The 27,201-nt window shown below is 42.5% G+C and overlaps 1 protein-coding gene across 7 annotated transcripts in view; it reads right to left on the bottom strand.

Moving 5' to 3' along the window:
* RYR3 (ryanodine receptor 3) overlaps positions 1-27,201 on the bottom strand; it is a 561,166-nt gene that overhangs the window by 11,885 nt on the left and 522,080 nt on the right. For 4 of the 7 annotated variants that reach the window (XM_024232640.3, XM_054532553.2, XM_054532554.2 and 1 more), the window contains exons 82-96: positions 27,150-27,167; positions 26,667-26,747; positions 26,131-26,219; positions 22,310-22,438; positions 19,612-19,716; positions 17,688-17,769; positions 15,717-17,044; positions 13,790-13,848; positions 12,641-12,812; positions 11,104-11,190; positions 9,615-9,815; positions 6,267-6,397; positions 1,616-1,658; positions 1,023-1,150; positions 242-302 (exon numbers count right to left, since the gene is read on the bottom strand). In XM_024232640.3, coding sequence (XP_024088408.2) covers positions 242-302; positions 1,023-1,150; positions 1,616-1,658; positions 6,267-6,397; positions 9,615-9,815; positions 11,104-11,190; positions 12,641-12,812; positions 13,790-13,848; positions 15,717-17,044; positions 17,688-17,769; positions 19,612-19,716; positions 22,310-22,438; positions 26,131-26,219; positions 26,667-26,747; positions 27,150-27,167 — 2,714 coding nt within the window. Of the gene's footprint in view, positions 1-241; positions 303-1,022; positions 1,151-1,615; positions 1,659-6,266; positions 6,398-9,614; positions 9,816-11,103; positions 11,191-12,640; positions 12,813-13,789; positions 13,849-15,716; positions 17,045-17,687; positions 17,770-19,611; positions 19,717-22,309; positions 22,439-26,130; positions 26,220-26,666; positions 26,748-27,149; positions 27,168-27,201 lie in introns of those variants that run through there. The other 3 variants (XM_054532557.2, XM_054532556.2, XM_054532558.1) reach the window with 3 other exon arrangements.

Raw genomic sequence — 27,201 nt, 5'->3', positions numbered from 1 at the left:
TTGGGGGACACACTGAGGATAGAGGGGGTTTAGGTGCTGAGGTGCTGTGAGCTGGCCCAAGATCTGCTAAGTGAGCCCCATCTACCTTATACCATTGTATAAGTGTTCCCCCAGCACGTATAAGGCTCTTGGTCTTTGATAAGCAATCCCTGAACCCTTCTGAGCATCCTGCATAGCTTGCTTCTCTGTGGCATCCCTTAACTAGGGTACAGAATTGTGTTTTTCCAGGTGCAGTACTTACGTTGTCAGTAAAAACAACTCCAAGCTTCCAGATATGGTACTTCATGTCTATGGAACTTAGCCTAGAGAAGAACAAGTGATTTTAAAACTTATAAATGTCCAGAGGTAGTTAAGTGCTTAATAAGGGGGAAAAAGTAAGTTTTTTCTCTCAGGTTTAATAACCTAAATATGGCTCTCAGCTTTATCAAGTTGTATGTGTTCCCCATGAGACAAGAGAACAGTTGAATCACATAGCCTGAAGTTTTTTTTTTTTGTTGTTTTTTTTTTTTGAAATGGAGTCTCACTCTATCACCCAGGCTGGAGTGTAGTGGCGCGATCTTGGCTCCCTGCAACTTCCACCTCCCAGGTTCAAGCGGTTCTCCTGCCTCAGCCTCCCAAGCAGCTGGGACTACAGGTGCCCACCACCACGCCTAGCTACTTTTTTTTTTTTTGTATTATTAGTAGAGATGGGGTTTCACTATGTTGGTCAGGCTGGTATTGAACTCCTGACCTTGTGATCTGCCCACCCCAGCCTCCCAAAGTGCTGGGATTACAGGTGTGAGCCACCACGCCCAGCCCAACCTGAAATTTTAATTAAGTCTTTATCTTTCAGCTCTATAGGGCATAAAAATGTGTTAGTCTTCAAATTTTTAAGGCAGTGCTCTGCCAGTGTTAGAACCTAGAAGAAACACCTAAGCCAGACCAGAGCCTGAGAGAACAAAGACACGGTTGTGATTTTTTCCTATGGAAAAGCAAAGATCTATTTTAGCTGCTTTGGATTTTAACTCCTAAGCTTTTTGTACCATGACACCAGAGAAGCCGCTTCTGCTTTGGTCTCTTCTACTGGGCTAAAGTCAAGAGCATTTTTGTCCAAACCCAGAAGCTCAGCAATGCGTTCTGCTCCGTAGAGATCTCCATACTTGTTGATCACCTGAAGCAAAGGATGACAGGGTGAGCTCAGGCCACATGCCACCACCAAATATTTTCTAGCTCTGGAGTCTTCAGAGCTTTGCTGCCCTATGGGCAGTCTTCCAAGGGGTAGATTAAGACATAGTTCAAAATGCAGAAAAAAGAGAAAACCCAGAGAAAAAAGCAATGAAGAGAATTAAATGATAACTGTTTTTTAAGCTGATACTTATATCTTGATTTGCAGGGGAGAAAACATCTACTACTATGTAGAAAACAATGAGGACTGTGTTAACTTGTTTAAGGCTGATGAGTATATGAATGAAGCCAAAAACCTACATATGTTCATACCCAACCCCTTCTGTGACTTACTCTTCTTGACATATTATCATAAAAGTAGCATCACATTTACTCATGTTTGTATGTGGGGAACTTAAACATACACATTTTTTTGTGATCACGGAACTCACCCCTAACTAACAAGACATACCTTTCTCTTTACAAACTTGTCCCAGTAGTTATTAGGAAAAGATCTGAAAAAGAAAATGAAAAAGGTTGGTTCTTCATTCTTAACATCAAGGAAAACACATCAAGAAACTTTTCAGTTTGAGTGCCTGGATCTGGGATCTTTTTGGTTCGTGTCCTGCTCACCAAAGAATTTAAGATCTGATTGAAGTTCAGAGTCATCACAGGTCTACTGAGTCATGTATGGTTTCATTACTTTGTATTGGCTTCTGAAACACTCAGAAGGCCACTGGGCAGTTTCTGCCTCGGAATTATGATTTGGAGCCAAGAATTGGGATGACAGATTAGACAGAGACAGATATATGTTTCTAAATCCTTTCCCTAATCCCAGTATAACCAGAAAGAAATGCTACAGAAAACACGGGCATTCCATTCAATGAGTCACTACTTTATGTCAGCTACTGGGGTAGATGATGTGGGATGTGGTGGAAAGTGCAGATAAAGTCCCTAACTACATGGAGTTTCCAGTCTGGGAATCACCTTTAGTTTATTTACATTGGATTTTTTAAGCTGAGTGCTTTTCCACTCTATTTTCTATTCCCACGTAATGCCGCAGGGCCTGCTTTCCTCTGGAAGTTGGATCCCTTTCTCTTTTGGAGATGGTTCTCTACCACCCCCTAACATCCCCAGAGGGATGATCTTTCTTCTCTCTGTAGCTTGTACCAGCTCCACTGCAAATATTTCTTATTGTTAAAGTTAAGAAAGAACTGTCATCTTCAGGAATGTTGGCAAAAACCATTGAAAATATGTTGTTCCTATCCAGAATTACTGAATCCTTCCTGTGGGGGTTCCTTGTAAGACTGGATTGCAGCCTAGGAGTCTCTGGCGTTTGGTGCATGCATTCTTACTTTCCTTTTCCTTCATTTGGTTCATTCTTTTTGGTTGTAGAACACAACAGTTCCCTATTCTCCAGAGACCACCCAAGTTGGTGATAAGGAAATGGAGACCTCCCCACTATTCACTGACCCCTCAGAAGAATAACCCCAGCAAATGCTGCCTCTCCCCCAACAGGGTGGCAGTATTTAAAAAAAAAAAAATGGGTTTTTTTTTTTTTTTTTTTTTTGCTTGTTTTTGGTTTGTTAAAGCAGTTTCTTTGTCTTAAACATTTAAATGCCACTTGAAAGCAAAAACAAATGCTGGTGTTACAGAGTAAACTGCTAATATTTTATCTCTGGGGGATGAAAATAACAATTATTTTGACTTTCTTCCTTGTACGTTGCTACTTGATTTTTTTATGCACTGCATTTAAATTGAAAATAAAACAAAAAATCAAGCCATGCTCTCTCTGCCACACTGATACCTCCTTTCTCTTAATTCATTTATACAAATGGTAACATACAACTCAGCTTGGTTGTATTTTGTCCTAAGCAGAAGATTCCACGAGTGATGCTGAAGGGCCAAAGACCACAGGCTGTGGGCATGACCCCTTCATAGATAAGGTCTTACCCTCATCTGAGCATTCTGAATTTCTTGTCCCCTGACTAGGTATGCAAACTCCTTGAAGGTAGAAAACAGATTTTTTACTTGTTACTAGTCCTTAAAGTGTGGCACAGAGAACAGACCTTCAGAAGGAAAGTGCATAAATAAAGAGTACATCTATACATGAATGTTCAGGGGAAAAGTACAAGATGCTTAGCCCATTTAGTAATCAGGGAAATATACAATGAGGTGCCATTATACACCTAGATCAGCAAAATTATCTGCCAACAATTAGTGCCAGCAAAGAAGTAGAGAAGAAGAAACTCGAATATAGTACTGTTTGGAGTATAAAGTGGAACAAACATTTTGCATATCCTACTATTCAGCAAATTTCTCTCCTGGGTCTATATTCTAGAGAAATCCTTCCACTTGTGTATCAGGTATAAGAATGTTCACTGTAGCACTGTTTATAAAAGCCAGAAACTTTAGAAAACAAGTTGAAATATCTACTGTCAGGAAAATTGATCAGTGTGATAATATACATAATGGAAAATGCTACAGCTTTGAAAATGAACAAACTATAGCTATATACATCAACATAGGTGAGTTCCCAAACATAATGCTAAAAAAAATTCAAGTGACAGTATAATGTATATAGTATAATTCCACTTATATTAAGTTCCAAATAGTCAAAATATATTTAGGGACAAATACCTAAGTGGGAAAACTATAAGGCAGGAGAATGAATATCACTAATATCACTGATTGCTAATTATTTAAGAATTAATATTACTAACCACTAATGAACATCAAAAATGTAGATAGCTGTGGGTTGGGAAGATATAATCAGGGAGGATAATACAGGGGATTTTTAAGCTCTCAGTAATGTTCTATTTTTTAACCTTTTTGGTTTATAATTATACTGTAAAATGTTCATATACGTTTTATATGTTCTTATGTGTGCTTAATATAAAAGTAAAATGTTTAAAAAGAAAGATCCCATGACATACAGTTAACTGAAAAAAAAGCAAGTTACAAAACATGAACATGTACTATAATGCCATTGTGAAAAAAAATTAAACACTGGTCTACCTAAAATTTTAAAAATTGCTATTTATTTATGCATTTCCTACTCATGGACGTTTAAGCCACTCTAAGTAAAAAATATCGAGAAATACCTTTGTTGGGACATTTTAGCTTACTTGTCTCATTATCTCCTTAGGATACATTTCTAGAAATTGAACTGCCCTTTTTTTTTTTTTGAGATGAAGTCTCGCTCTGTCGCCCAGTCTGGAGTGCAGTGGTGCTATCTCAGCTCACTGCAACCTCCGCCTCCCAGGTTCAAGTGATTCTCCTTGCCTCAGACTCCCAAGTAGCTGGGATTACAGGCGCCCACCACCACGCCCAGCTATTTTTTTTGTATTTTTAGTAGAGACGGGGTTTCACTATGTTGGCCAGGCTGGTCTTGAACTCCTGACCTCATGAACCACCCGCCTCGGCCTCCCAAAGCGCTGGGATTACAGGCATGAACCATTGCGCCCGGCCAAAACTGAACTGCCTTCTTACTGACACTTTTAGGCCATATGCCCTTGTATAACAAGACACAAGCATTACTGATGATTGCACAAAGCTTAACAAAGGATTAAACTATTCAATAGTGTCTAAGACTTCTGTAATGTAATGACAAAGCATCAGAAACAGTGCTTTTCCTTGTGTGAGAAGATTGGCAGGGGACCCGCAGGCAGGGACAGACTTAGGATGTGAGGATGTGCCTGTTCACATTTTGCCCCTTCTAAGGGAAGAGCCTTCCTTTTCTGGAGAATATAAAGAAATATGCTTAGTTGTACCTTTGCAGAGCTGCTTCTCAGTTTGCCTGATCATCTTTGGATAGGACACAGTTTTCTTCCCCTGGAGTCAGGGTTGCTGTTTCTTAACATGCCTATCTTAATTGGCACACCTAAGAGTTTCAACAGTCACCTTTGTTCACTATTTGGCCCTATTTCTTTTCTTTTACCACATTAATTTATCTTGAAACTGTCACTTTGTGAATCAGCTGTCATTAGAGTGTGACATTTGCTAATGGTGATGGCCATTTTTTGGATAGTTAGGGGAAAGAGAATGAGTAATAACTTAATGCCTACCATGTGCCAAGCATTTGCCAAGCACTTGACACATACATTCATTAATCCTCTGCAGGATATTCTCATCCCTCTATTACTAAGGCTGAGAAGGCTTGATTACCTTGTGCAAGTTCACAGACCAGTAAGCTTCAGAGCCTTGGTGTCATCTGCCTGTCAATCAGTGCCCTTCCTTCTTCCCACCACAGCGCCACACACCTACAGGAAGGAAGGCTTGCCTCCACAGGTCTTCACATCCCTACCAGACGGCTCTATTTACCTGCCCATGTAAGTGCCTCTCAATCTTATGTTAAGAGGAGGTCTCTTACCAAGCAGGCTATTTGGTTAAGAAGAGGACTTCAGGCCGGGCGCGGTGGCTCATGCCTGTAATCCCAGCACTTTGGGAGGCCGAGGCAGGTGGATCACCAGGTCAGGAGATCGAGACCATCCTGGCTAACATGGTGAAACCCCGTCTCTACTGAAAATACAAAAAAATTAGCCGGGTGTGGTGGCGGGCACCTGTAGTCCCAGCTACTCGGGAGGCTGAGGCAGGAGAATGGCTGGCGTGAACCCGGGAGGCAGAGCTTGCAGTGAGCCGAGATCGCGCCACTGCACTCCAGCCTAGGCAACAGAGGGAGACTCCGTCTCAAAAAAAAAAAAAAAAAGACGATGACGACGACTTCAGAGATGGTGGCAGTTACAGCAGTGCTGTGCCATGGAAGGCTATGGAAAAGCTGAAGCTGACCAATTTGATCTCTAGACTCCTTGGCCACTTAAGCCCTGGAAACGCTGTGTGACTCGAACATGGAAAACTAGTTTAAGCAGTATTGTACTGGACTGTCTGGTCTAAATCAAATATACTCAGTACTTTCTGATAATATCTTCTGTCCCCGTTAAACTAATGAAGTCTATACAAGTATTTGATGGGCAGTAAGTGGCTTTATTGAAGAGGCAAGGGAGAAAAGTCCCAGAAACCAAAGGAAACTAAATTAACCAGTTTTCAGGCCAGGAGGAAAGAGTTAACTCTATTTACAGTAGAGACTCCATCTCCTTTTTAGGTTGGGGTAGAGGGACACTCACGGTGTGTTGATCACCAAGCGGTCCCACTGCCCCTTGATGTCATCTTCAGATGGCTGTTCGGTGATATATAGGCCATCAAACTCCAGCTTCCTGGCGATTTCTTTTTCCCTTTTGAATACCACCAAAGGCACCTAGGAGTGGGAAGACAATGGTTACTCAGATCAGGCGTTGTGATTAAAGCACCTGCTTCCAGGTATTTGTCACAAATTAACCTTCCAACTTCAGAGCAGCAATCTCCTCCTTATAGTGGAATTCTTAGAGTGCCTAGTTGTGGGATCAAAGCCAAATGAATCTCTTTGGCTAAATACCTACCTCTTTAAAGCTGATCTGATTTGGGTCACCCTTTAAGTTTTCAGTTAGATAGCTGCTATTAATACAAACTAGACTCCTTCACCCATGCTAGTGTGCAGGCCATGCCTAGATAAGCCCCAGGGCTGAATGAGTTAGGACTCCTAAGACTCCTCGGCTGGAGCTGAACCAAGATTTAGAAATGACAATAAACCATTCTAGAATATATCGGCCAGCCGCAGGAATATGATGAAATGTTCCAACTCCCTTCAATGTACAGGGCCATATTTATCTCATGGCTTTGAAGGTCAGTTAATGAAATGTGGTCTCATAGTTAGAATGAGAGGATTCAGACTTTCTGTATTGAAGTTTTCTTCCTGAGATTCTGTCCGTAAAGAGCTCCTTCCAGGTAGTGGCATACTTGTTTCCTACTATCACTCTCTATTCTTTTATAATTGGAACTTTTATTTTAGACTAGATATAGTGGTATGGCTATAAGGACTTACTGCCAAAGGGGAACACAGAAAGGAATTGGAAAATAATCCACTTGCCCCAACCATCACTAAGTGCACACACACTCCAAACATGGGACAGTTAATGAGGCCAGAGGATACTGCTGAAATCCCAGGAAGTGAGAAGTCACAATTGACACAGCTCCTCTAGCCAGAAAAGCTTAATTCAGACAGAGCTAGGGTGTCTCATCTCATCTCCAGCTGAGATGCCACTGGCTACTTGGCAACATCCTTGAGACCTTTGTCTCCAAACCCATGATATGCATGTACCCCACATCGCTTTTGTCCAAAACAAAAGAACAAAATTCAGACAATGATTTTTAAAGTTACCTCTTGCCCTGTTTTTCTTTAAAACAATGAAATAACACTGATAAAATGAAAAACTCACGATAGGAAGGTGGTAAAGGCTAGTAGCCACTGCACACTGTGAGGAACTGATGATGACTGTTAGTACATAAATGATGTGGGAGGTGAGGTAAAGCTCAGCGACTAATGCCTGCTGTGTTTTGGATGACTCTAAAGAACAGTAGTAGGACCAGTGCTCATCTCTGGGATTCCAAGCATTCCCCTTCAATCTTCTAGAAGTTTGTATACTCTCATAAACAGAACTTCCACATTCTTTACTTGCTAAATAGTGTTTCTTTTTTGTTTCTCCTGGTCACAGTATCATCTGCACTCCATCTAATAAGCTGAACTCTAGGAGTTCAGCTCTTAAACTAAGGAGCGGCAGCGAACATGCTTGAGGGTTTACTATGTGTTCTGAGTACATTCACACATACCTCTACATTTAATCCCCCCAGCAACTTTAGCAACAATACTCATTTTTACATATGAGAAGATAGAGGACTGGGAGTTTAAGTGGCAGAGCTGTTGAGTTCAACCCAGGCAGCCTGGCTCCAGAATTTGCACTTTCATAGTGGCAATGGAGTCCTTAGTGTAGCCCAGGGCACAGGGTCTCTTCAGCACAGTAGCTGGACTTCCTACATGACACAATAGTTCACTGAGGGAAGAAAGGACCACAGTATAGGAAAATATTTCCTGGACTCTTCCCAGGAAGAAGATGGCTTGCTGTACTTAAGGAGACTTCCTACTCAAGAGAAGGAAGAAAAAAATGTAATGAGAAAAGCAGTGAGAAAAACACAATTATGATGTAGCAGAACTAGAACTGGACTTGGACACCAAAAATTGAGTGACTGAAGATTGACATAACTGTAGTGGTTGTGAATATGGCCCCAAGGAACCACGCCTCCTGGAATTCATGCCTTTGTGTAGTGCCTCTCCCCTCTACCATGCAGCAGTGAATCTGGGATGGCCATGTGACTTGCCTTAAACAACAGAATGCAATGGAAATGACACTGTACCAGTTCTGGGCCTAAGACTTAGGAAGGCTTAGCAGCTTCCACCTCCATGCTCTTTTTGGAAACCCAAACCATCATGCAAGAAGTCTAGCTACCCTACTGGAGAGATCATGTGGAAAGGCCACATGGAGAAGGAGATGCTCTGAATCTCCCTGGAGAGAAAGAGGGAGAAAGAGAGAGAGAGGCCCAGCTATCCCAGCTGAGCCCATCCTTCCAGTTGTCCCCCTGTGGAGCTGCCAGGCACGGGAATGTGCCATCTCGGCCATTCCAGCCCAGCTGAGCTCACAGATGGCTGCGAATGTAGCCCCTTTACACAGAACAGAGGAACTGCCCAAATGTGCCAGTCATCTCACAGAATCAGAGAGATAAATAGTTGTCATTTTAGACCACTGAGTTTTAGAGTGGTTTGTTATGCAGCAACAGATAACTGAAAACTAACACATCAGTAAGCTTTCTTCTGAGATCTTGAGTGGTTACCACCTAATAAAAAGGTATTTTTATAAAAATTTCGACATCAATTCAAAGATCAGAAGACTCTCTCATGACTAGCTCTCCATGTGACTTTAGCCAGATGACTCCAGTTCTGTGAAATTCAACAAGAGGTACCTGAAATGGGACTCCTAGCGCAAGGCTTCTCAAACTTGAAAGTGCGTACAAATTGCCCAGTGATCATGCTAAGTGGTAGATTCTGAGTTAAAAGACTCGGGGGCTGGGTGCAGTGGCTGATGCCTGTAATCCCAGCACTTTGGGAAGCCGAGGCAGGTGGATTACCTGAGGTCAGGAGTTCAGGACCAGCCTGGCCAACATGGTGAAACCCTGTCTCTACTAAAAAATATAAAAATTAGCTGGGCATGGTGGCAGGCACCTGTAATCCCAGCTACTTGGGAGACTGAGAGACGAGAATTGCTTGAACCCAGGAGGTGGAGGTTGCAGTGAGCCGAGATTGCGTCACTGCACTCCAGCCTGGGAGACAAGAGCAAATCTCCATCTCAAAAAAAAAAAAAGACCTGGGGTGAGGCCTGAGACTCTGCAGGTCTAGGCAGGTCCCAGGTGATGCACTGCTGCTGCTCCATGGACCTTACAAAGACCTTTACAAATAGCAAAGTCTTAGAGCAAAGGTCTGGCTGGGCTCAAAAAGGACACTGCTTCCTCAAGGAGTGAGATTACATCCAGAGTGGCAAACAGCTCACCTTCAGGCAGTAGTAGCCCACCACGCAGACTAGAGAGATGATGGTGTGGATGATGGCCAGGGCCCGCAGTGTTGGTGCCATATACCCGGTGCTCTCCTGAAGGACAAAGAATACCATCGCTTCTTCCTCTTCCTCGTCATTAAAGGAATTCCATAGGTTTGCAACATCCTCTGTCTCTTCTTCTAAAGGTTCTTCAGTGACCTGGCTCAAAACACACACTCGCTTATTAAACATCAAAAAGAACCTCAGTCATCAGGCTCTCCCCACATATTTTACATTGTTAGCATATGCTGTACAAATAGTAGTGACTCAACATTACTTGCTGAATGAATGAGGTTTTTAGGTAACTTATTACTAGGAATCACCCAGTATCTCTAATAATTGCAAACAAACTTTTAAAAAGGAGACAGAACCTATCTCTTGAAAAGAAAGCAAAAAAAATTAAAATTAGGCAACTTTTACTACATATGCTTATAATCCTTATGCCACAGAAGGGAATCTCTGATCATGCTGTGGCCTGAGAGGAGGCGAAGACACACACACAAGCATGAAGCATGTGTGTGCCCGCTCCCCCACCCACCACTGCCACCCAGCCAGAGACTCAGTATTTTCCATTCTTTCTGAGATGCCATTCATGGCTTCAGCAGCTATTCTTACACAGATGACTCTCAAATCTACAACTTTGAGGCTTTCTCCTGTAGCTCCAACTGCTTGCTGGTTTTCTCTACTTGGATGGCTGTCTGAAGTCACCTCAACCTCAATGTGTTTAAAACCAAGCTTTGCCTCTCTTGGCTGTAGACTTCCATTTTTCTTTTATGGGCAACAGAAGGTCATTAGTTTGTCGAGTGGAAAGTTGAGGTGGATAAAACAATGTTTCATACAAATTAGATTGGTGGTTTTAAGTAGAAAGGGAGGTAGGCAAGACATAGAAAAGCCAGTTAAAAGACTATGTCGAGAATTCAGGACCCTTCATTAATTCATTGCACTAACAATTATTACATGCCTACAGCATGCAAGACCCACTTGCCAATGTTCAAAACCTTCATTTAACTTGAGCAGTCCCCTCTCTTTCCAAATCCTGTTAATTTTTCCTTTATAATGCTTCTAACAAATAGGCCAGCTATAATGGCTCTTGGTTACCTTATTCCTTGAAGAAAGAATTGTATTTATTATTCATTTTGAAATATCTTGTAGTTCCTAATATAGGGTCTAGCTCATGGTAGATGCTCAGCAAGTATTTGAAGACTAAATTAAGTAACGATTAAAATAAGCATGAACTATTGAAATAGTCCCCTCACTGGCTCCCTTGTCAGTAGTCTCTCCACTGCTAGAAATTGTATTTCTTTTAGAAGCCAATGTCTTAGAAATTTGCTACCTATTAGAATGTTTGCTACAATTAAGAGCACAAATTCTGTCATGATTCTTTTTCTACACATAGTATACTTAGTATACAGCATATTTAGCAAATAACCCCTGAATGAAGTATCACCTTATAAAAAAGCAGGATGAAGTTGATAGCGAAGGCTACAAACAGAGCAAGGAACCTCAGGTTGTAGAAATTCCTGGCCAGGTAATGCTGCAAAGAAAAAGGACAGGCAGAAGTAGAAGAGCTTTGGAAGGAAAAGAGAACTTCCTACTTTCACACAGAAGGTCAATTCTGGTTAGAAGTTCACACTTGACTCGTCTTACTCTTTGATGACCACTCTTCTAGGGCAACCCTGGCATTCTTTTCTTTCTTTTTTTTTTTTGAGATGGAGTCTTGCTCTGTCCCCCAGGCTGGAGTGCAGTGGTGCAATCTCGGCTCACTGCAAGCTCCACCTCCTGGGTTCATGCCATTCTCCTGTCTCAGCCTCCCGAGTAGCTGGACTACAGGCGCCCGCCAACACACCCGGCTAAGTTTTTTGTATTTTTACTAGAGATGGGGTTTCACTGTGTTAGCCAGGATGGTCTCGATCTCCTGACTTTGTGATCCGCCTGTCTCGGCCTCCCAAAGTGCTGGGATTACAGGCGTGAGCCACCGTGCCCGGCCAACCCTGGCATTCTTAACACAGCCATGGCATGACTGTGTCATGTCATGAACATGGAACCAAAATGTTGATTTAAAAAAAATTGCTTAGAATTGGTATAAAGAATCCTGCTCTGGCTTATTGCTCAGGGAGCCAAAGGCCTAAACATGCCACCAGCAGAGGACTCGAGCCTTGCCTTGAAGTGCTGTGTGATTGTGTTTTCGTGATCACTCCATGCAGCAAGCAGTCTATTAGGAAACTGTAAGTGGTCCAGGCTCGCAGAAGACCCTGGCAACTCCCAACCTGGGTGTAGCCATTCTGTGGCCTCAGTCCTCATTCCTTTCCAAGTTACAGTTCCAGGAGCCTCCTCTTCTCCCTTGCTGGGAACAGCATTCCCATTCTTGCTGCCATCTTCCCCAGAAAAATCAGCATCCACAGACTGGAGTGGAAGCTGCCTGGGTAACGCTCCCAATCTCTTTGTGGGGAGCCCTCACTAATGGTGCTAGGGAAGGTGTGGTCCTGGCCTTCAGCCACTGTATCTCAGAGGGCAATGTATCAGAGAAAGAATATTACTAGCTGTTCTAAGCTTTGATTGCATATAGAACAATCAAGGTTTGGAGGACTAGTGTGGGAAGCTAACATAAGAGGAACAGTCTTTCTGATTCCCACGTGATCAAAACACTTCTCAACTTTTGGACCAGGATCGGCTAAGTCCTCACATAATACACACAAAGGACTGGGTAGAAAGAGGTGTTCCTGCTCTCCCGGTAAGGAAACAGGTGAGAGAGGACACCCTGCTGATAGAGCTGTTGGAGGACTGTGGTTCTTTCCAGGCTCTCCCCCTTTTCTTTTCCTCCAACAGAAAAGGAACAGGTAGACACATGGGAAGAAGAAAGTTTAGGAATGAGAAAGGGGAGGAAGTGTAACTGACCAAACAGTGAAACAAATCAGCGGCACCTCTCTGCCATCTGCCTGGGCCAATGCCTGCACCATGAACAGGGCCAAGGTTGGAACGCTTACCAGTAACTTGGTCTGATAGATTTCCAGCCCTTTAAAGAAATTGGCTGTGAAAGCTTCCAGCTTCTCAACCTTCTGACCACACCGCCGCTTCTTCTTTTTTGTCACTTCTGTCCACAGGTACTCAGCTTGCTCCTCTTCTTTGTCTTTGTCTTCCTTCTCTCCATCTTCCATGCTGCAGAAATGGGAAACCCACTCAGCAGGGCAGAAGGGAGGGCGGTCTGGCCCAAAAAGGGAGACTAGATTAAAGAGAAATCTGGATTGAGAGGGCCGGGAGGTAGAATCATTCCTTGAGGGTGGAAACTTCAGGTCTTTATCAATCCACAGTGGCTGGACATTAAATTTATATTCAATGAGGATGAGCCATGATCTTGGTGAACATCAGCTATATACAAGTTTGTACTCTTCTTCCGAAATTAGACTTAACAATTTTTTTCCCCTTCTGAAGTTACCCTTTATTTTCTAAGCAATAGTACCTACTCTTCTAAGCTTCTGGCAAGATTTAATAAGATATTGTATAAAAGACCTGAGCACAGGCCTGACAAATAATAGGTATTTAATATTAGATATCATTGTCATCAATAGATGAAGGTGCAAAGTCATCTGGCCAGATAGTGAAACTCTGATCTGCTAGTGGGATTATAAACTTAGCGAGATGAATATAATGTATTTATTATATAGCTAGAGTAAAAGGAAATATACCCAGGGCTTGCAGAATAATTGCTTGCATTGACAGAAATCAAGTTTTCTATTTACTATAGCAACAGAATATCAGATGCTATCAATAACTATTTTCTTTTTTCCTTTTTTTTTGTTTTTGAGACAGGGTCTTGCTCTGTTGCCCATCTTAGAGTGCAGTAGTGTGATCTTGGCTCACTGCAGCCTCGACCTCCTGGGCTCAAGCAATCCTCCCACCTCAGCCTCCCAAGTAGCTGTGACGACAGGTGCATACCACCATGCCCAGCAATTTTTGTATTTTTTGTAGAGATGGGGTCTCATTATGTTGCCCAGGATGGTCTCGAAGTCCTGGGTTCAAGTGATCCTCCAGCCTCAGCCTCTCAAAGTGCTGGGATTACAGGTGCGAGCCACTCTGCCTGGCCTAAGAACTATCTACCATAGCAATTAGAGTAGTTGATGCTACCAAGAACTTACTCTGCCTTCTCGGATTCTACTTTTCCTTCTGCTTCATTTGCTGCTTTCATCTCTGCTGCCTAGACAAAAATAACAATTAGTCAAGCTTTCCTCAAAGAAGCGAGGTCATGATGATGAGACCTTTTCTTGGCCATTTGCTTCTTGGTCACAAATTTCAATGACTTTTCATGTTTCTGCTTCTCTCAGGATCACTGAACGTAAGTGTTCTGCTATATATATATCAAGTGACTCTGAAGAGATGCCAAGACAAAGATTTGAAACTTGAAAACTCAACCTCCCTTCTATAACTTACTCAATTCAAAGAGGAAACTTGTGTTAGGACATTGTGAGAGCCTCAAGGCAGTGGTTCTACTGCTCCATAGGGTCAGAAAGAGATGGGACACAGATCAAACCAAGTTTGATCAGCCTGCCTCCATCTGACAGGCTTCTTCTTGCCTTGTCTTTAATCGTCTTGCCAGTATCCCAATCCCTCTGGCTGAGGACCACTGCAGTTAAGAGTAAAATTCAAGCCCCTCAACACAGCCTATGAGTCTTGCATGATCCTGGTGTTTCTCTTCATCCCCATTTTGTACCATTTGACTCGTGTCCCACACCCAAACACGCAGACTTCATGGAACATTCCCAATCATTCCAGGCGTACTTCCAAAGGATACTTAACCATATCCTCTGCCTGGAGTATGCCTGCCCCAGCTTTTCATGTGCCTGCTGCTCATCAGGACTTGACTCAGATGACACCTTTTCAGAAGCCTCCTCTACCTATTTCTGATGGGCCTACATTCACTCTGTAACTCATTGCATGTTCATGTGTTCTAACACGCAGCACAAATGATAATTATCTTATTTGTTGTCTTCTCCCACTAGAAGTTAAGATCCATGAAAGCAAAAATGTTGTTTTCTGCTTTGAACCTATGTATTCCTATATCCTAGAACACAGGCTGGCACATAGCAGTCCTGGAATGGGACCCTATTATGTATCAAACTGTATTCTAGGTTTTGGGGCTACATCAGGGAGCAAAACAGAATATTGTGGGAATGCTGATTCTGATGTTTTCTTCCCTGAATCTTCAAACCAGCGTTCTCTCCTACACAGAACTATAGTACCTGACATTTCTCCTTCCTAGCATTCTTTATACCTGTCTTGACTTGTCCAATGCCTTTATTCTCCACTAAACTGTAGGAACAGTGTGTTTCTTATTCACCACCATATTCCCAGAGCCTAAAACAGTGATAAAGCACATTAACTTTTCAATAAATAATAATGGAATGAATGAATGAATGTTTTTGGGCTTGGATCTTTTCACATTTCTCTACTCTCTTTGATGCTAGAATGACACTGTGAATTGGATACTACAAGAGAGGGGAACACCTAGAACCTTCCATGGTCAAGGGGCTCTGAATTCCTGCTATCTTGTTCACTTAATCTTGCTGACTGACATGAAGTACTAACTGAACAGTGAGTGTATCACAAGGATAAAAATGTCCCAAGCATGATCAAACTCATTGAGAGGCCAAATCATAAGGATCATTTTGACCTTTTATGACACTGAGAAAGCACGGACTCAAAAGGAAGGTCTCCTTTTATGTTATTCTTTGTTTCCTATGCTTTCAGTTCACTGAATGCATCTGCACAGCATGAGAACTAACCTTCTAATAAAAGTCTGAGGCAAAGTGTCACAGGCCATCATGTTTGAATTCTACAATGTAAACTAGAAGACCAACCAATGACTAGACACTGAGATAACCATCTAAGCTTGATTTCTGCAGACATGTCAGAGGTGGAATTATAAGATCAGCGTAATCACACCAGAGCCACTGTCTAATATAGAGTGTTGGCTTCTAGGGAAATGGTGTCAGTAATGATTACAAGATACGGTGGCAAGTCTTATTCTGGGGATAAAGGAAGATGAAAGAAACAAATGACACTTACCTGAGCTTTCCTCTTCTTCTGTACAGTACTCTCTAATGTAGGGGGTTCATCCTTGCCAATAATTTCTGAGAGGTCACCCAAACCCACTTCAGGCCCATGCTTTAAGCTGCCCTCCTTCTTTGGGTGGAGTCCAAAGAGGTCTGACATGATATCTGTATCTCCCTTCTCCCCCTTTATGAAGTGTACTAGTTCAGTGGTGATACCTGGCTCCATCACCTCTGCCCTCTCAGCCTCCATAGTGTCATCATGGATACCAAATTGGGTTGGGTCAGGCATGTCACCCAGGATCTTGGTCACTCTGATGTTCTTTGCCCCTTCTACCAGGCCCCCTCCAAACACTGTGCTCCAGAGGATCTGAAAGATTCCTCCCAGGATGGTGAAGAGCAACTGGAATAGCCCCACGAACAGCATCCAGAAAAAGGAGAAGAGCACCTTCACCAGCTCTTTCGCAGTCATCTTTTTCACGTTCCTGTACTGCTTCCTGAGGTTCTTCAGGGTTGCTCTCTTCAAGAAGTCGGCGACATTCCTCTTCACAGAGGCACAGGCCATAGCAAATGCAGAGGCCGGCTCGAAAGACCCGTCTTCTTCCTCTTCACCCGCAATTTCTAACACGTAAGAAGAATCTTCATCTTCTTCCTCCTCTTCTGGCCTGTCAGCTGAATCGGATTCAGAGATCTGAGATGCTAACTGCATTTCAAAGATGGTGTCCTCACAGAAGTTCACAAACAGCTCCATCTTTTCCTGCTCCCCACCTTCGTTGACAACATCAAAAATGAACTGTCGCTTAGATTCCTTCACCTGGGGCTTCTCCCACTGAGTGCGACTGGATTCACTAATCTCAAAATAAACACGCTCAATCTTCTTGGCCCCACCCATGATCTCAATGCGTCCTAGGTAGGGTTCGAAGTAATTTAGCACACTTTCTGCTGGGTCCAACAGACACTTCAGGCGGGAATCGTTTGGCATGTGTTCAGAAAGATTTGTCAATAACACAGCCACATTAAACCCTATGTCCTTGGCTGGCTCATGGAACCGGTCTACAAAATCAATGTAATTAAACATGTCATTCTCATCAGCTTCTGCACACGACAGGAGAAAGTCAATCTCTGACTGCGTGTACTGTTTTTGCCCTTCCATGGCCTTCTGGAATTCTTTTTTGGAGATAATTCCTTTACCATCTGGGTCATATTCTTTGAAGGTGTCTGAGCTGGTTAAGTCTTTAAGTTTCAAGAACATGTCAAAGAATTTCAAGATCATTTCTACATTGGTAGATGATTCTACCAGTGTGTCAACCATCTGCTTGCCAATGGTGCCATTTACCACATTCCCTGTGAGGCAGGTTCAAAAAGACATACAAATATATAAATAAACCCAAGCTATCATGTCATTTGTCAGGTAGCTATTTTTAGAAGACTTTTGTGCCAAATTAGTCAGCTCTTCTCTGACCGTGATGATGTAGGAGGGAGCAGCAAGCCATAAAGACTACACCACTAGGCGCCAAGGGGGAAAGAAACAAAGGGAAGAAGGAGGTGGCCACACCACTGCCTTTAACATGGCCTGGGGCCTGGGAAGTGGTTTCATTATTAGATTATCAGGGACACATAGGGATACATGGTGTCCCTTTGATCCCCTTAGACCTAGGAGGGTGCCCAACTAGATGGCTGGCATACACACTGGCAGCCAGATGTGTTGAAAAGCAATGGGGAGAGGGAGAGGATAGGGAAGAGCAAAGCTTGGAGGTTTTCCCCAGTTCATTCTGGCTTTCCTATTGATAGAAAATCAATTGATTTCAGGCTTCGTCCATCAGACCAGGTGCCCCTCATTTTATTTTTTGTTTCTGAAAATTTGGCTTTCTGACCAATGTCATATGGCATCAGTGACCTGCCAGAAGGATAATCTGCATGATCAGTAATGTTAGTGCTCAGACCAATTACAGTTGTGTGAAGGCCTAGTTATACCAAACAGCCCAACCTTCCAGGAGGGACAGAAGCATCACCACCATGTCCTGAAGGAGATCCAAGAGTTCCTTCAGCAGCTCGATCTGACTGGAATCCTAGAACAGAAACAGGAGATACCCCTGAGCTATCTGATCCCTCAGTAAAGTACAGGGCAGTGAGCGAGAAGAGCCTGCTCTGGAAAGGTTAGGTGCAGGCTGCATCAGTGTCGGGAAAGAGCTTCCTTCTCATTCTGAATGAGGATGCCTTATCGTCCACTGTTTGCAGCACCGGGAGACTCACTGTAGCAGGACTCATCCAACAAAGCTCCTTTACATTTTTCCATTTATTAGTACAATGTGGCAGATATACCAAGTGTTGTCCAAAACGACTGAACAACCCAATGCACCAAAGAGCCTTCAGGTATCTCTAGTAGTTTACGTTGTCATTTTCTACACTGGAGAAATACCAGTGAGCTTTATGGGAACACTGGACATCTGGTAAAGGTATCAAGGTTATAATCACCAAGTGGGTTCTCCTTTCTTTCTGGATTAATTTAGAGTCTCCTAATTCTAGTTGGTGGTGATCTGGGTGCCACTTGTCCCTTTAAATGGAATAAAATGGAGGCTATTCCTCTGGATGGTTTTGATACCAGTCTGTTTGGTTTTAATTTCAGCAATGCAGGAAGAGCATCGCTAAGCTAACTCTGTGCTTTATACCCTATGTCACAGTAGGAAACAATTCTTGGAAGATCTGAGGTGGGCAATCTGGGGATTTGATTAAAAATGTATTCTGAGTCACATACCTTTTACAGACCCCCTGCAAAAAAGAAAGAAAGAAAGAAAAGAAATAATAATAAAAAAACAACAAAAGAAAAGAAAAGAAAAGAAAAAAGGAAAAAAAAAAAAAAAAAGAAACCAAAAACCAAAAACCCAACCATAGCTCTTTGCCTAGCCCTTCAACTTTCAGAGGAATCTTCATCACCTATGGTGTGTATCACAGCTATATACAAAATATCACAGAAGTGTAGGATATCAGAGCTGGGAAGAGACCTCAGAGATCACCTATTCTAACTTTGGAAATTTCAGAGATGATGAAACCAAAACCAGAAAGGGAAAGTGGCTTTCCAAAAGTCACTGGTGAGGAGGCGGCAGGGCCAGGGCTCTCGTCTCGAGACTCTACACTACACTGCCCAGCTGACGTAGGAATGGACATCTTACTGTCAAATTGCAGCCCTCCCAGGAACTCTCTCCTCCCATAAGGCCAGAGTCAAAAGGGGAAAAATGAAAGGTTAAATAGCACATTCCAGAAGAGAGGAGGCAGATGTGACAGCCTTGAAAATTTTAGATACACGATTTAAGTTAATGCTGCAAATGTTACTCTAATCAGCCTCAAATACCTCCTGAAGGTCTCCCTCATGTGTTGCCATGGAGAGAGGCAATAAACTGCTACATATGCTACATTTATTTGTTCATAATAAATGCTCTGAGCGGTTCTGATTCATCTTGCCAGAGAGATGGGGAGTGAGAAGGAGAGGCAGAGACAGGGAGGGAGGGAGGAAGAAGCAGGGGTGAGAGAGAAGAGAGATGTGGATTACAGAGACATGCAACATGGGACAAATCAGACGGGGCTGGTAGAGAGTGTTTGTAGTTGACAAAATGGTGACAAGGAAGCAGAAAGGATTAGCACCATAGAAAGCAAATGTTGAGGCAATAATAAAAAGGGTAGGTTGGTGAGACACAAAGAAGGAAGCTGCGTTCATGCAAAAGCGTGTCTGGGACCTCCCTGGAGGCATTCATTTCCGTCTCCCATTTTGGCCTTCAGTTTAAAAAACTGAGACCTAATATGCATGGCTTGTCCAGCCTTTGATCAAGCAGCCACATCACAATGGGAACACCAAGGAGTGAGGACTGACTTAGCATTTCACAACAATGACACGTGCAGGGAATGGGCCACAGTACCTGAGAGAGTTTCATCTGCATATTAGCAAAGACATGGAGGAAGCCAACCACGGCGTCCCACAGCCTGCTGTGAGCCAGGCTCTGTTGATTACCAATGCAAGGGCCCTGCGGAGAAGAGGACATTCTTATATCACTTAAACATCACAAGTTGCTCTGAAACCTGTCTAGTAAGGGCATCTGATACCTACTTATATGAGCAGATAGACTTTCCAAAAGTCAAATATTTCATAGCTCAGTATTTTCCCAGGATTATTACTTTTTCTTTTCCTGATTATAGGATACCGTATCTAGGAAAAACCACTAGGGATTTCACAGTCCAGCGATTTTCAAAGACTTTCTTTTAGCCTCAGAATGAGTTTTTAAAATAAAAGCTTACACTGGAGAACAATATTTAAAACAGTGAAATGCTGTGGTTGACACAGGGCTGAAGGGCACGCTCTCCGCCCTCACCTTGGCCTCAGAGGCCTTTGGAGGAAATCAAGGGTGCTGCGAAGCACAGTGTGAAAACCAGGCCCTCATCTACCTATTGTTTCCAGGCAAAGTTACACATGCTGATAACCATACAGCTATCTAATTAAGTAAAAAAAAAAAAATCTGTGTAGTAATCTTAGCATTCAACCACATTTAGGATTTTCTTATAACCTAAACTTCAGATATAATAGCATCTCTAACAAACTTTTCTGAAAGTCAAATGTAGAGGAATAACTTAGTTTGCATTTTCCATGTTAATAATCTCACTGTGTGTGTGTGTGTGTGTGTGTGTGTGTGTGTATGTTTAAGACAGAGTCTCGCTCTGTCACCCAGGCTGCAGTGCAGTGGCATGATCTCAGCTCACTGCAACCTCTGCCTACTGGGTTCAAATGATTCTTGTGACTCAGCCTCCCAAGTAGCTGAGATTACAGGCATGTGCCACCACGCCTGGCTGATTTTTTTGTATTTTTAATAGAGACAGGGTTTTGTCATGTTGGCCAGGTTGGTCTCAAACTCCTGGCCTCAAGTGATCCACCCGCCTTAGCCTCCGAAAGTGCTGGGATTACAGGCCCCAGTGAGCCACTGCACCTGGCCCCTTTGGCTCTTAAGGGGCTTGCTTTCCTCTGAACTCATACGTATGTGGGTTTTTTTTTTTTTTTTTTTTTTTTTTTTTTGAGACAGAGTCTCGCTCTGTCACCCATGCTGGAGTGCAGTGGCACGATCTCGGCTCACTGAAACCTCTGCCTCCCAGGTTCAAGCAATTCTCCCTGCCTCAGCCTCCTGAGTAGCTGGGATTACAGGCACCCACCACCACGCCCAGCTAATTTTTGTATTTTTTAGTAGAGACGGGGTTTCGCCATGTTGGCCAGGCTAGTCTTGAACTCCTGACCTCAGGTGATCTGCCCACCTTGGCCTCCCAAAGAGTTGGGATTACTTGCGTGAGCCACCGTGCCCGGCCACATATGTGGTTCTTAAGCACAGTATATATGATTATTTTAAATCATGTATGATTCTTTCTTTTTTTTTGAGACTGAGTCGCTCTGTCGCCCAGGTTGGAGTGCAGCGGCGCGATCTCAGCTCACAGCAACCTCTGCCTCCTGGGTTCAAGTGATTCTCCTGCCTCAGGCTCCTGAGTAGCGGGTACTACACGTGCATGACACCATGCCTGGCTAATTTTTTGTATTTTAGTAGAGACAGGATTGCACCATATTGCCCAGGTTGGTCTGGAACTCCTGAGCTCAGACAATCCACCCGCCTCAGCCTCCCAAAGTGCCAGGATTACAGGCATGAGCCACCGCATCCGGCTGTATGATCATCTTATATTGAATAATTTTCCTTGTGCATATGTATTTTCTCAATTGCATTGTAAGCTCTTTACGGGTAGAGGCAATATACTGTTTCTTTTCATGAACCACAGCGCAGAGTACAAACTGAGCGTTTTGTTGAATGAATGAATAAAAGCCCTGTTCATGAGTCTCCTGATTATGGTAATCTGAAGATGAAGTATTACTTTTGCTTTAAAAAAAATCTTGTATCACAGAGGGTAATGATATGCCTACTAATTTTATAGCAAATTATGCCTGAATATATCCTCTGTTCCTTTTCTAAAGTAGCTAGACCACCATAGACAATGAATAGAAAATACTACAAATAGAGAACGACTGCAGCAAGATCTAGACAGTTAACATGAAATGCACTTGCAGGTTTGACCGCCACTGCATGTAGCTTGTGTGCTTCTGAAGTTACTTCTTCCAGAGTTAATTTCTGACAAATCAGTAGGATCTCATGGATCCTGTTTTTAATCTCTATCAAGAGAACATAATTTATCCCTTAATTCCTTCATTCCATGAATCATTTCTCCACTCCACTCTCCATGCTTACTGAACGATATATGCCAGAAATTGTTCTAGATATAAAGAATTTTAAGTCGAGTAAGACATTTTCTTTCCATGAGAAGTTTTTAGTTTAGGAGGGAAAGCAAAATGTAACTAGATAAATGCAAATAAAGTGTGAACACTATAAACAGGTCCAGTGGGGGGACCCCAAACTGTAGCTGCTTATGGAATGCAGGTACTATTGCTTCCTATTTATAGAAAATAAATATTGTCAGCATCAGGGCTGGATGGATAGTGCACTGTGTACAATCAAGTATTCTGTTGGGAATATAGAATACGGGCATATCAACAACGTTCTCTTTGTTTTCAACCATGCACTCTGTAGCACATACCTGGATGTATTCTGTAAGAGAATTGAAAATCTGCTTGGTGACTGCCAGAGCTTTGGAAAAATTGTGCTGTCCAGATTCATCAATGATGTCCTTCCCTGAATAATACCAGTAGAAATCACTGATTGATTCCTAAAAACAAATGAATAGAGCTTAGTATTTCTCAGACTTCAGTCAGTGAAGCTAAACTCGGTGTTTGGGAAGGGTACATGAGAATCCTGCATCTCTATGACCTCTTTGCTCTGACAGGAGCCAGGGACCCTGTGAAGAAGTGCAGAGACACCAGGTCTCTAGAATTTTTCACGCACAAATATCCCTCCAGAGGAAAGAATAGATAGAAGTGAGGACTGCCTTCAGCTGGAACTTGGAGACTATGAAATAGGATAATTTACTCAATGTGAAATATGTGAAGATAATGGTAATTATCCAAATAATCATAATAACAGCAACAACATAATAGCTAATACTGTAAGTGCCAGACATTGTTCTGAGTACATTACATATACAGGCATACAGAGATTCAGAGATAATTTGAGTTTGATTACAGATAAACTACAGTAAAGTGAACACTACAATAAAGTGAGTCGTACAAAATGTTGATTTCTAAGTGTACATCAAAGTTATGTTTACAATATGCTGTAGTCTATTAGGTGTGCCATAGCATTATGTCTTTAAAAAACAATGTAAGTGCCATCATTAAAAAATACTTTATTGCTAAAAAGTGCTAACAATCATCTGAGCTCTCAGCAAGTTGTAATTCCATCATCTTTTTACTGGTGAAAGGTCTTGCCTTGATGTTGATGGCTACTGACTGAACAGGGTGGTGGCTGCTAAAGTTTGAGGTGGCTGTGGCAATTTCTTAAAATAAGACAATGATAACTGCATCAATTGACTTCCTTCCATGAAGGGTTTCTCTGTAGCATGTACTGTTTGATAGCATTTTACCCACAGAACTTCTTTCAAGATTGGAGTCAACCTTCTCAAACCCTGCCACTCCTTTATCAACTAAGTTTATGTAATATTTTAAATCCCTTTTTGGCATTTCAACAATGTTTAGAGCATCTTCACCAGGAAGATTCCATCTCAAGAAACCACTTTCTTTGCTCATCCATGAGAGGCAACTCTTCATTTGTCAAAGTTTGATCATGAGATTGCAACAATTCAGGTTCATGTTCTTCAGGCTCCACTACTAATTCTAGTTCTCTTGCTATTTCCAACACATCTGCAGTTATTTCCTCCACTGAAGTCTTGAAGCCCTCCAGATCACCCACAAGGGTTGCAAGCTATTTCCTCAACTCCTGTTAAGGTTGATATTTTGACCTTCTCCCATGAATCACAATTTTCTTTTTTTTTTTTTTTTTTTGGAGTCTCGCTCTGTCGCCCAGGCTGGAGTGCAGTGGCACGATCCTGGCTCACTGCAAGCTCTGCCTCCCGGGTTCACGCCATTCTCCTGCCTTAGCTTCCCGAATAGCCGGGACTACAGGCATCCGCCACCATGCCTGGATAATTTTTTTTTGTATTTTTAGTAGAGACAGGGTTTCACTGTGTTAGCCAGGATGGTTTCAATCTCCTGACCTCATGATCCGCCTGCCTCAGCCTCCCAAAGTGCTGGGATTACAGGCATGAGCCACTGCACCTGGCCCACAATGTTTTTTAATGACATTTACAATGTTGAATCCTTTCCAGAAGGTTTTCAACTTACCTTGCCTAGATCCATCAGAGGAATCACTATCTATAGCAGCTGTAGCCTTACAAAATTCATTTCTTAAAAAATCAGACTTGTAAGTCAAAATTACTCTTTGATCCATGGGCTGCAGAATAAATGTTGTATTACCAGGCATGAAAACAAGATTCATTTCCTTGTATATCTCCATCAGAGCTCTTAGAACCAGGTGCATAGTCAACAAACAGTAATATTTTCAAAGGAATCTTTTTTTTTTTCTGAGCAGTAGTTGTTAACAGTGGGCTTAAAATAGTAAATCATGCTGTGAACAGATGACAATCCAAGCTTTGTTTTTCCATACATAGAGCATGGGCAGAGTAGATTTACCATAATTCTTAAGGGCCCTAGGATTTTTGGAATGGTAAACGAGCAGTGGCTTCAACTTAAAGCTACCAGCTGGGCTGACCCTAATAAGAAAGTCAGCCTGTGCTTTGAAGCTCTGAAGTGAGGTATTGGCTTGTCCTCTCTAACTATGAAAGTCCTAGATGGTATCCCTCTTCCAGGAGAAGGCTGTTTCATGTACACGGGAAATCTGTTGTTTAGTGTGACCACCTTCATCAATTATCCTAGATAGATCTTCTGGATAACTTGCTGCAGCTTCTATATCTGCACCTGCTGCTTTACCTTAGACTTTTGTTTTGGAGATGACTTCTTTCCCTAAACCTCATGAACCAAACTCTGCTAGCTTCAAACTGTTCTTTGGCAGCTTCCTCACCTCTCTCAGCCTTCAGAGAATTGAAGAGAGTTAGAGCCCTGCTCTAGATTAGATTGTGGCCTACGAGAATGTTGTGGCTGGTTTGACCTTCTATCCAGACCACTCGCAGTGTCCCCATTTCAGTAATAAGGGTGTTTTGCTTTCTTATCATTCATATGCTCACAGAGGCAGCCCTTTGAACGTCCTTTAATAACTTTTTCTTTGCATAGCTTGGCTGTTTAGTGCAAGGGGCCTAGCCTTTGGCCTGTCTTAGCTTTCAACATGCCTTCCTTACTAAGCTTCATCATTTCTAGCTTTTGATTTAAAGTGGGAGATGTGTGACTCTTCCTTTCACTTGAACACTTAGAGGCCATTGTAGGGTTATTAACTGACCTAACTTCAATATTGTTATGTCTCAGGGAACAGGAAGGCCTGAGGAGAAGGAGGGAGATGGAGGAACAGTTGGTGGAGTGGTCAGAACACATGCAACATTAAGTTTGCTGTCTTACATGGGCATAGTTCATGGCACCCCAAAACAATTACAATAGTAACATCGAAGATCACTGATCACAGATCACCATAATGGATATAATAGTGAAAAGTTTGAAATATTGTGAGAATCATCAAAATGTGACAGAGACACCAAGTGAGCACATGCTGTTGGTAAAACGGCACAGATAGACTTGCTTGATGCAGGGTTACCACAAACCTTCGATTTGTAAAACACACAGCATCTGTGAAGCACAATAAAATCAACTGCAATAAAACAAGGTATGCCTGTATTCAACCTCTCAATCTTTACCACCACCCTATGGCATAGGTCCTACCCCTTTTACTAATGAAAAAACTGGAACACAGGCACGTTAAACAGATTGCTCTAGGTTACAAACCAGTAAGTGGCAGAACCAGGATGAGGAATCAGCAAAGAGGAAAAAAATCCCTTTTTGTTAACAGGTTTGTGTAGATTTTCTCAATATAATTTGGGCTTCCTTGAAACAAACCATCTGACTTCTCAACACGAACTTGTAAACTCATCCTATTCCTATCATCTTGTGTAAGTCTGTTTTTCTAGTGAAATCTGTTCTCATTCACAGGTTATTTTAGAGCTCTTGGTTGTGTTATAGCTCTTGGTTGTTTTATAGCAACACAGATTGGTTTTCACTGGCAAAACTAAAGTAAACCAGCATTTTATAACAGACGATTTGGTGTTTAACCACATCTCCCACTTCTGTCTTTAAATGTACTCTTTGGACACTGGACTTCCCATGCATCTGTGGATACACATTACAATGCCTTCCTTATAGTGGCTTGACTGCATCCTGGGCTGTCCCTGACCCTGTGTAACTGTGTTTATATCTTCTGGAAGCAAAGGTGAGAGGTCCCATTGTCCAAGGCCCTCCCACTCACCTGCAGACGCAGAAGGTAGTCCACAGTGCTGATGATGACATTCACGGTGGTGGTGTTGCCCATCTGAGTCCGCAGGAAGTTCTGAAAGTCTGAGAGCACCAGTGCCGGGTCAGAGCTTGTCCCTGCCATGCTGAGGGGGCCAGGCATGCCCTCTCAGCTGAGCTCAGATAAGACATTCTATGTGAAAAGGCTTACAAGAATACCATGTTTGGGTCATGGCAGATCCTGCAGGGCAGAGCTCTGCTCTGAGCACCCCCCAACCTGCGGACACCAGAAACTGGACTTAACGAGCCCCAAGGGGCTAGATGGAAAGGGCTGAGTATTTAGATTTCTCATCTGAAGATTCTGGAAGCAGCTTAGCCTTGGTGGCACTAAATATCACTAGCCATGATATTTACATAGTTTCTTATTGAGGAATGCATTAACTGATGTCCTTGAGTTAACAACTAGTTGCATCAAGTGGGGCATACTGAACGGAATTCTAGTTTTGCCCCTGAGCGCTGTGTTTCCTTGGCAGATAAATCTGTTCCACTCACCACTGTTATGTCCCTCACAAAGTAACTGTAGGAATCTAAAGAGATCACGCGTGAACTCGTCATTCTGGAGTACTTTTTCACCTTGAAAATATAAAACGTTGATGAGCATTGGTTTGGCTTCTCAACAGAGAATACTTTCCAATGTAAATGACTACACAGATGATAAAGGAGTTGTGTCAGAATGGTTTGGAAAAGGAACTTTGGATGAATGGAGAAAAGCCCAATTAAACTGAGCTGAGGCTGCAGGGCACAATGCCCAACAAACGCATTTGTAATGAAGACAACTGGATAAGGAGAGTAAATGGCTCACAGTCCATAACCCATGCTTTACAGATGGAAGACACTTCTTTAATTAAGCACCAAACTGCTGAGTTCAACTCAACATGCAACCAAGCCTAAAATGTTTCTGTGCTGAGGCAATTAAATGAGATCTCCTAGGATTCACACACATGGTAGGAACTCAGGCCAGAAACTGAAACTTACCACGTTCACGAACAATGACTGGTAATGAGAGAAAAATAGAAGAATACAAAGT

The sequence above is a fragment of the Pongo abelii genome, chromosome 16, assembly GCF_028885655.2.
Source record: "Pongo abelii isolate AG06213 chromosome 16, NHGRI_mPonAbe1-v2.0_pri, whole genome shotgun sequence".
Lineage (NCBI taxonomy): Eukaryota > Metazoa > Chordata > Mammalia > Primates > Hominidae > Pongo > Pongo abelii.
This window is presented reverse-complemented; position numbering and strand designations above follow the sequence as displayed.